The sequence below is a fragment of the Alligator sinensis genome, unplaced genomic scaffold (genome assembly GCF_000455745.1).
Source record: "Alligator sinensis unplaced genomic scaffold, ASM45574v1 scaffold570_1, whole genome shotgun sequence".
NCBI lineage: Eukaryota > Metazoa > Chordata > Crocodylia > Alligatoridae > Alligator > Alligator sinensis.
In genome coordinates this window covers 2,055,465-2,065,107 of record NW_005841997.1, presented here as the reverse complement: position 1 = coordinate 2,065,107, position 9,643 = coordinate 2,055,465, and the positions used below count along the sequence as shown (strand labels likewise).

The 9,643-nt window shown below is 50.1% G+C and overlaps 1 protein-coding gene across 6 annotated transcripts in view; it reads right to left on the bottom strand.

The window, feature by feature from the left end:
• Positions 1-9,643, bottom strand: part of SEPT5 (septin 5) — a 57,390-nt gene that overhangs the window by 5,592 nt on the left and 42,155 nt on the right. For 5 of the 6 annotated variants that reach the window (XM_025201558.1, XM_025201559.1, XM_025201554.1 and 2 more), the window contains exons 2-10: positions 9,019-9,115; positions 8,022-8,108; positions 6,328-6,451; positions 5,785-5,919; positions 4,877-4,994; positions 4,107-4,208; positions 3,683-3,779; positions 1,441-1,576; positions 889-906 (exon numbers count right to left, since the gene is read on the bottom strand). In XM_025201558.1, the coding sequence (XP_025057343.1) occupies positions 889-906; positions 1,441-1,576; positions 3,683-3,779; positions 4,107-4,208; positions 4,877-4,994; positions 5,785-5,919; positions 6,328-6,451; positions 8,022-8,108; positions 9,019-9,115 (914 nt within the window). The remainder of the gene's footprint in view (positions 1-888; positions 907-1,440; positions 1,577-3,682; positions 3,780-4,106; positions 4,209-4,876; positions 4,995-5,784; positions 5,920-6,327; positions 6,452-8,021; positions 8,109-9,018; positions 9,116-9,643) is intronic. The other variant, XM_006021535.3, reaches the window with a different exon arrangement.

The following is a 9,643-nucleotide window of genomic DNA, read 5'->3' as shown; positions in this document are numbered from 1 at the left end:
AGATCAAAACATGAAAGCAACTGAATTGATGCGAGTCCTAACAATAATGCGAGTCACAATCTGCAGGGAGTGAAACATGCTTGGGAAAGAGCAGAAACTGCAGAATGCCAGGGTGCCATTGTATGCTCTCACCACCTGGTGGCAACATTAGCTCATTAGTCAGCCACCTCCCCAGTTGTCTGGGCTATTGCACTACAGAAGGCTTTATATAAACTGACTTTCATCTTAAAAGTTCAGCTGAATATTGGAAACTATTACATCATCACCCCCTGGTTCTCACAGCTTTGCATGAGAATCTGAAACCCTGGAAATGTGTTGGATATAGAAAAAAAGATGGCATTTAAAAAGTGCATTTTCTAAACTACTTCCATTGAGGAATTTCTTCTTAGCTATTCCTCAATTTATTTAGTGGTTACTACATTCTGTACATAAACAGTATTTAGGGAAATGCACCATTTCTCTCAGATCTCTATAGTTACTTCTGTTGGGTCTCCGGCATGTCCTTCATTAAAAATAAAAACAGATTGTCTGCTACAGAAAGTTAATTATAGGGGTCTGTGCATGAACACAAGCACATTCACAGACATTTACACACACAGCCTACTTATAGATGTTAGATGTTAGGGTCAGAAGGGACCTCAATAGATCATTGAGTCCGACCCCCATCTTGCGCATCACTGAAATGCAGCCACTTCTGGGGTGGAAAGTGGCAGCACAGAACACTGTACACAGTGATTTTGAGTAGGAAGTAAAGGTTTTTAACTCACAACAGAGTTTTCAAAGGTAACATTTTCAATAAAATTTCAATTTTTGGAGGAGAGAAATGGAGGGTTGTTGGGGTTTGTTTGTTTTTTTCCACATGAAACTTCTGAGATCATTCTCTCCTACCTTCTGACCTGTTTGAGCCTGCAATAAAAATGCCAGGGAACAAAATGCAATGAGCTATGACAGGGTAACACTCTGGGGACACATGAAAATGCAGTAATTGGCCCCTGCTTGGGCAGAGGCATTGTCAAAGAAATGGCAGCATCTCGAGGGTGACCGTTGTCACTGAGACAGGGCCACAGCTGGGGAGGATACAGGCACTGCAACCCACGTGGGGCCTCCCTACCAGACTACGCTTTGGCAACGCAGGCAGATAAGCCTTTAGGGAGATGCTTCACTGGGCCAAGTCTATTTTAACTGACAGGAGTTCCTCCAAGAGGCATATTTCTCCATGGACCTTCCCCCATGGCTGAGGATGGGAGCATGGGGCAGTGGCCTGGGCTCAGAGGAGTCCCTTGGGGTGATTTACACTGTGGATGTGCTATGACTGACCTATGTCAGCTTCTAATTTTTCCTCTTGTGCACCTGCATGTCGAGCACATGCATCTCAGGTGCGTTCCAGGGGCTGGACACCTCACTACCACCCCATGACATGCAGCACATCTGGGGCCCTACCTGGTCATCTGCTGGATGCACTGCGCCCGGTAGTTCTCATAGTGAACATCACAGGTGACATCTTTCAGGTCGTGCATGTGCGTCCGGATCAACATGTTCCTCAGCTTCACAAAGTCACAGTGTGCTTGGTTCTCCACTAGAGAAATAGCAACAAACAGTACTTGGACACCACATACAGCAAGCCCCAAAGGGAAGCCATGATCTCTTCCGCCCTTCCCAACATCCAGGTCTTAGCTAATACTCTAGCTCTTGCAAGGTCCCTTCCACTTGACCCATCACTCAGACCTTCCCCTCCCCCTCTTGCTCCTTTGTACCCTCCATGCCAAAGATTTTGGGGCCATAAACCCAAGAGGCTGCTTCCCATTGGTGAGATACTGGGGCACTTGGGCTCCAGCCAACAGTGCCCTGGTGGACGTAGTGTCTGGACATTTAAAAGCAGGGTCCCTTGCCCTACAGCTTGCTTCCTTCCTTGAGTCACAAGAGCCTGAACTCATTGGCCTTCAGGCCGGGCTGCTGAAACCAGGCACTACTGGAGCTTTGTTGAAGAAGGAACTGGATGTATGCAGCCTGTGAGGCAGCCACACTGAGACAAGATGTTGGTTCTGAGGTGTGTGCAGTGCACCCATGATGGGCTTGCTGTCTGCAGCTCACAATGGAGCATGGGAAACAAACTGCCCTGTGGAAGCCCAGTCCATGTGTTTCCCTTTAGCCTGACTTTGGGGCCTGATGCAAAACTCTTGGACATCAATTGTTGTCTTTCCATTGGCTTCCATGGGCTTAGAATCAGCCCCTAGTGTCACTTGCTTCCCCAGAGAGGAAAGGCACTGCAGGGGGGGAAATCCACAGACAGGCAGGGAAGCCAGCACTGTGCACCGTACAGGCACAGTCTCTGCAGGCTGAGCGTGTTCAGAGTCACCACTGACAGTAATCACCACTGAGATCACTTTCACAGCTCCCTTCCGCGCAGCTGGCAGTTTTACTTCTCCTTCATCTGTGATTTTAGTCCAGGTTTTCCAGTGAATTGGTATGCTCCCCTTCTTTGCAATTTAAACCAGTGCTTGCTTTATTTCAAAGGACCAGTCCGAGGGAGGTTAGGTCTTTACGAGACCCACTGCTTTGCTTTTATCTGTTAGCTGACCTCTCTGCAAAGTCCAGGGGCAGCCAGGCTGTGCCACACCAAGGGTTTTGCAGACCGGGTTTCCTTCCACATACAAATGCTTCAATGCTTCTCCCAGCTCATCAAACAGCCAGTGCTGTTCACTAAGTGCTCCTGAGCTGCCATGCCACAGCAAGGTAGCTAGGTATGCAACCTGAAAAAATACCATCATCTGATGGTGACAAAGCAAGTAAACAGGCAGATCTGAGGAGGAACACTGAATCAGGAGCAAAAGCCAGCTCACAGTCACACTGCTCAGGGGTTTTCCACAAGCAGGGGAGAATAGGAAATCGTAGGCAGACTTGCAGTGAGTCAGCACAGCCCTCTCCCTGTTTACTCCCTGGCACTGGAGACATGGCAGAAACATATCCTTAATGCCTGGGAGCTGCCTTTGCCAGAAATTGGCATTGCAGTTTTAAAAAGTGGTTTCCTCCAATTCAAACCACTAATTTTGTGCACTGGGGATGTATTTTGGCGACACATCAGCTCACAAGCCCTTGCTGCTAGCATCAGCCTTACCTAAAAGCAGAACAGTGGGGAGATAATACGGCAGGTCAACATATAATCACTGCAGCCAGCCTTTGGGGAGGGTTGCAGTCACACATCTCCCATATCCCCTTCCCAGCTTGGTGCTATGTGTTTAGGTCTCACCACATCCATTGCAAAGACAGCAGTAGCAGCAGCAGCAAAGTCCTTTACTGGAGTAGAGTGCTGAAGGGTACAAAGCTTAGCTCCATTAGCAGCAATGGTGCCTGTGGGCAATGCCCTGCCTTCCTGAGCAGTGAGCAGCTGCTTCCTCACACACTAACTCCTGAGTCAAGAATCTCTCTCCTTTGCCCAGAGTGTTTCCATGATTGATATCCGTCATGGAGAGCCATGTGGCATCAGTCCCACCAGTCTCAGTGCCCTCACCCATAAGCTACAAATATACACAGGCCATCAGTGGGCTCCAGAGCTGAACAGTCCAGCAATCACAACACAGCACTGAGCAGCATCCACCTCACCTGCAAGAGGACAAATTCTGCCCTGGAGCTGGCACTAAGCAAATCCAGCTTCTACTGCAGGGCTACTGGGATCAGAGCATACCTTCCACGATGCCCCAGGGATACAGCCGCCCACGGACTCTCTGGCCTTTGGCCTCCACCACTGTGTTACTGCCAATGACAGCGAAGGGAGCGCTTTCCTGAAACAAGAAACAACAAGGAATTTTGAAGCCTAGAACAGCCCAAATGGGCTTTATAGTTCAGGTTCAGATACAGAGATAAACACACTGAGATGGGAGCTGAGAGGACTGGCAAAGCCCCAGGTGCTGCCCCTGGTAGTGTTTCCAGCAGTGGATCAAACAAGCACATTAGCTGATATGGGGCTGTCCTTCCTGGAGAGACCATCTCAGTGGGATGTGGGCTCATGTCTGGTATATTAGGAAATCCCAGCCTTAGTGACTCACTGCACTCAACAGCTGGATGATGTCACTATATTGCTCAATGAACTCATCATGTGCCTTCCTTACCTTCAGCTCTCTGTCTTGCTGTTTGAATTCCTCATCTTCATCTGAGTCGCACTCTGGAAACTGGTAAACTTTAATCCCAAACTTGTCAATCTCTTCCCGGATCTATTTCCATGCAGGACAATGGCAAAGGAAAGACAGCACCACATGGCTCATCAGCATGACAGAAGAGAACACCCCAGCAGAGTGTATCTACAACTATACAGCTCTTTGGCTTTTATAGGAAAGGGAGGGGGCCTCACAAGGTCAGGAAAACAAGTGAGAAGCACACTGTTGTGGACCCTCTAGAGCATCCTTGGAAGAGCAAGCTCTCTCTCCTGAGATTTCCAGTGTTCCTGGAGGGGCAGGCAGAGGATGGGAAGTGCGGAATAAGGCAGGACATTGTAGAAGCCAAACTCTTTGACTTTTTTGTAAACAGGCCAGCCAGGGTTGGCTCCTAAAATAAGATACTTGTGAATGGATGGGAAAGGGGGATTCCTGGATCATTTTACCCACTATCCATGGCTGCTTTGGGGCCACTACATTTACAGCCCCAAAACCTCTGGATATGGACCCCTCTGCCCTGACAATGAGGGGGGTGAAGGACTTGTTTGGGCCTGGCTGGCTATTACAGTGAAAAGCCATGGGGAGGGGCTCCATTGGCCTCCTTGGACCCCTTTTCCCTCTGAAGCAGCCCATTCAGCTGGCTGGAGAAGCCACAATGACCCCTCTCCTCTCAATGTGCTACCATTTAAGGATCATCCTACTTCAAGAAGGGATGCAGTGTGCCTCACCCTCTCCTTTAGCTTTCGGATCTCCGAGGGGATCAGGCAGTCCGCTTTGGCGATCAGGGGCACAATGTTGACCTTCTCATGCAAAGCCTTCATGAATTCGACATCCACTGGCCTCAGCCTGCAGTGGACATGGGGAGTTGCAGCACTCAGCAAGGAGACACAGGAGCTCACTTCCCTCTCTAAGTGAGCTGTTCCAGGTCACTCCTTGGGCTATGTACCCTCACACAAGGAAGCATGGAGCTAGACAAACGCAGCCCAGGATCTAAGGCACCGGAGTCTCAAATTCTATGAGCCACTAGGGCGAGTTCTCAGACGGTTCAGCTACGGCTGTTCTGAACGTGCCATTTTAGAGCCCAGTTGCTACAGCAGCTCAGCCTGTTGAGCCAGACAGCGTGCAGTACAATTCACTCCCTACAAAACATATGCTGTGGCCCTGAACCTGGGTCCCACTTCAACTGCCTTTTGTAGCACAAAGATAACAAATCCAGCAATCTGAGTATCCCAGCTATGCAAGTCCTCTGGGTGGGGCTGCTCCAGTTCAAGCCACTGTATAAAGGTAGCATCTGAACAGTGTAGAGGCAATAGTCAGCTACTACTGCCATCACCTAGTCATGTGCTGAGTCTCCTTAGCTAGACTAGGTTTGTGTGCTGCTTTAATCCTCCCTCTCCAGGAAAAGCAGCAACAAGGTATAGGCTTTGGGGCCCTCCAGCATCAGTGCCCTCAACAACAGCCTCCGCCCCTCAGCTACATAGACTGTGGACAGATTCTGCACAAGAAAAAAAAATATCATGGGACGGAGAGTCTGTCCCACCACCGAGTAACATTAGCAGGAGTCCCTGAGATCCCACACACCCCGCACAGGGATGCCCCTGCCCTGTGAAAGGAGGAGAGCGAAGGGCAGCCTCACCCATGCCCAAAGGGCGAAATGAAGTAGAGGCAGCAATGCACACGGTTGTCCTGGATGTTCTTCCGGTTCAAGCCACTCTCATCACGGAAATACTGTTCAAATTGCTGGTCGATGTAGTCAGTGATGGGCTTCCAGCTGGGGGGGACATTGCAAGCACACAATCAACCCATGTTTAACAAGAGTTTCTCAGCTGATGTAGATCAGGAGGGTTCTACTGACTTTAATGGGGCTACACAGACCTGCCTGGTACAAAGATATGGTTCATGCTTTTATTCCGTACATTTTTTGCATGCATATCCCAAGTTTGTAGGACCTCTGGGACAGAAGCCTCAAGGACAGGACAGGCTGGCTCTTCTCCATTCCCCGCCTCCCTCAGCCTGGTCCCCAAGTCCTGGGCAGTGCTCACAGCTGAATCTGTCCACATCCCTCCAACTTGGGAGAGAAGCATTCCTCACCCTTACACTGCTCCCATTGCCCAGAGGAAACCACTAAGACCCAGAAACAGCAGCAGGACCAAAAGCACAGCATCTCAGCCCCTCTCACCACTCTGTGTTGTTAACAGCATCTCCAAAGCCCGGAGTGTCAACAATGGTCAGCTTCAGCTTGACTCCCTTCTCCTCGATGTCCACGGTGTGTTTCAAGATCTCCACGGTCTGGCTGATTCGCTCTTGGAACATGAATAGGGGAATTAGGTGCAGAGTTTCGCACTGGGCATCCCCCACACTAATCCTGCACTTGGACCACTCCCCCAGTGCAAGGCCCAGTCCCACAGCACTACACTACCCAAGATGATCTGAGGGGATTTGGCAAAGAGCCCATAAAACCAAAGTGTTTTATCCAGAGTGGCTGCTCCAGTGCTAATGGAAATTGTACTCTGGGAGCTTCATTCTCCCATTCTCATCGTTGTACCATGGGAGAGGAAATCTGGTTAAGCCTATAAAGGAGAGCAGGGGACACGAGGCACCATAGCAGCATTTCAAAAACATGCATATTTGGGTTTTCCACTTTTCCAGGGAAATGCTATGTACAAAGCAGATGGCTTCCATTAAAATCTGTGCTTAATCAAACCCACTTTCCTGTCAAAAAGCAGCTTCACTGTAACAAAGTCTGCACAAAGCTCTTGTGCACATTTGCTGGGAATTCCCTGTTGGCTTCATCAATGTGCCCCTGATTCTGAACAGGCCAGAAAGGGGCCTGAGGAAGAGACAACTCTGAACTGGTGAGAAAGATCAGTATCATGCTCATTTTACCACAGCAGTTGGGAGAACGCAGGCATGGAGAGGTTAGGTGGCTTTTCAAGCAAGACTGTGGCATTGTCCTGACTTTGAGTCCTCAGCTCTAACCATCTGCAACGGCACCTCTCAAAACTGTCTAGTGTCCCTCAAAACATGTGCATCCACAGTCCCTGGGTGACCTTATTTATACCACAGGAATTGCTGTGCAATATCATATCATATCAGCCAGCCACAAAGGCCTATCAGCAGGCAATACCTGATGCTTTCAGGAGAAAGCAAACCCCCCCATAATGCAATTTTCTAATGGATCTAAATGGTCAACCTCTGAAAAAGAACCCACAGTGTTCTTTTTCAATAGGAAGCAGGCACTCCTGTGCCCCAGAGACTCTCCACTGTGGGGCTTCTGCATAGCGACCCCTGAAAAGCTGTGGGGATGGAGGCCCTTAGAGAAGACGGATGAAGGGCATTATCTGCTGGCCTACCCATCCCAGTTCCTGGCTGACAGAAGTGAAGCAGGCAGATGCCCTCTCCTGTCAGCACAGCTGCATCCAGGCCAGGCAGCTTTCCTGGCATGACTATGTCGGCTACAGGGTATAACTTTTTTCACAGCCCTAGCTAACATACCTACGCCAAAAATACCACTACAGTGTATATAGGGCAGATGCTGTCTCTCTCTCTCACCCCACCCATCCATGAGTGAGACACCAAGCTCAAGAGCTAAACTCAAAGACCCTCGTAGTATGGCAACAGACAACTCTTCAGCCTACTCAGCAACTGTACTTTGTAAGGAAGGAAAACCCTAAAGCTGAACCACAGCCTCAAACTCTTCTTGCCCTAATACTAGAAGCTGTACAGCTGGTCAAGGAAAATGGGTCAGGAAAGCATGGATCAGTCTGCAACCATTGCTGACATAAAGCAGGAGTGTTGGATGTTCAAAGACAGCCAGTTTAGTGCCTGTGGAAGCAGCCAGCCCCAGTGGTCCCTCCCTTGGGCTTCACTTACCCTCAGCATTGAGAAGCTTCCTGTCTTTGTACAGGTCTGTCAAGAACAGGCTATTCACCAGGGTGGACTTGCCCAGGCCCGACTCTCCTATTGGACACATGAAAAAGAAAAAACATAATGTATAAAGTGGGTTAAAAAAAACACCTTAAGGCATCTCAAAACACTGGATCCTGCACCAAGGGAAGCCAGAGATGGGAACCTGTTGGGGTTGTATGCAGCTGTTACATTTCTCCAGCTGCAGGAGGACCTTCCCAGCGTGATCCCTCTGTCCTTGACACATGTTATCCCAGCTCCTTCCCATGGTCCCTACCTATCCAGGGCCTGCTGCTCTCAGGGACACTTTCTGGCAGAGAAGGGGCAGTTACATCCCATACTCAAACAGGCTGATTGCAGCCAAAAAAAAGCAGAGCGCTTCCTCTAAAGGAAGCGTCTGACTGGGACACAGGGCAAGGGAGGGAGGGCTGAGGAGTCAGACAGGAGGAAACCAGACAGGAGAAAGGGGTCTTTCAGCAAAGTGGGGAGTGCAAGACAGCAGGTGTGCGCAGAACTCCTCGCCATCCATCTGCTAGCCTGCTCACAGCCGGGGCTCTAGGGCTGAGGAGGCAGCAGGTTTATTCTGGTTAAGCAGAAGGCAAACAGAAGCCAGGGTTAGACACAAGGTGAAATCCTGTCCCCTTTTTAGTTCAGTGGCTGAACTTCCCTTGACTGGACAGACCTGAGCCAGCAGAACCATCTCAGTACCTTGGGGGCAGGACACAAGCCTGGGACCTGATTCAGCCCCCCTTGCTGGTGCGGAGCAGTGCCTCCCTTCCCAAGGAGTCTTGCTCCTTTTAATGGGATGCTTGCAGCCCAGGGTTTTCAGCTGTGTGAGCATCAGTGGCAGAGGCAGGTCCCAGGGACACAGAAGATGCTCTCCCAACTCTCAGCCCAGGTGTGACTGGTTCTCCTCTGAGAAGATGGGCTGCTGAGCAAAGGCAGAGTGGCAAGGAAGTCTCACCAGCAACCATCAAGGTGAAGTCAAAGCCCTTCTTCACGGATTTCCGGTGCACCTGGTTGGGCAGGGTGGCGAACCCCACATATTGCTTCTCATGGTCCTGTAGGAAGAGGGCAGAAAGGAACAGGTCAGGGAGGTGCAGGAAGCCCAAGGGGTCCTGTCTTGTCCCACACACCAAATCGGGGGAGGGAATCGGGTTCTCTAGCATTTTGGAACTGAATGTGGGAAATCGACCCCCACCATCTGCAGCTACACAGGGAATGGGAAAGTGCTTACTTTAGGGTGGCAGGCTCCTGAGCCCCCAGAGGTCTGAGGTGCCCAAAAGAGGCTTGGGGAATGGTGCTGCATGCCTCACAAACAGTGTTTTACTGGCTGCTATTTGCCAGGTCCTTGAAAGGGCTGTTACTCCACCCTATTCTGCACTGGACAGCCTCTCCTTCCCCAACTGCGAAAACACAGTGGCATCCACCTACCCCAACTTTCCATGAGTTTCCCCGAGTCCCTTTCCTCTTCCCGCTCCAGCCAACAAACCTACATGCATGGTACAAAGCCCTCATGCACATACAGTCCTTGTCACATATGGCCCTGAGGGCCACCAGGCTGGTATTTCTATGGTATTTTTCCCTAC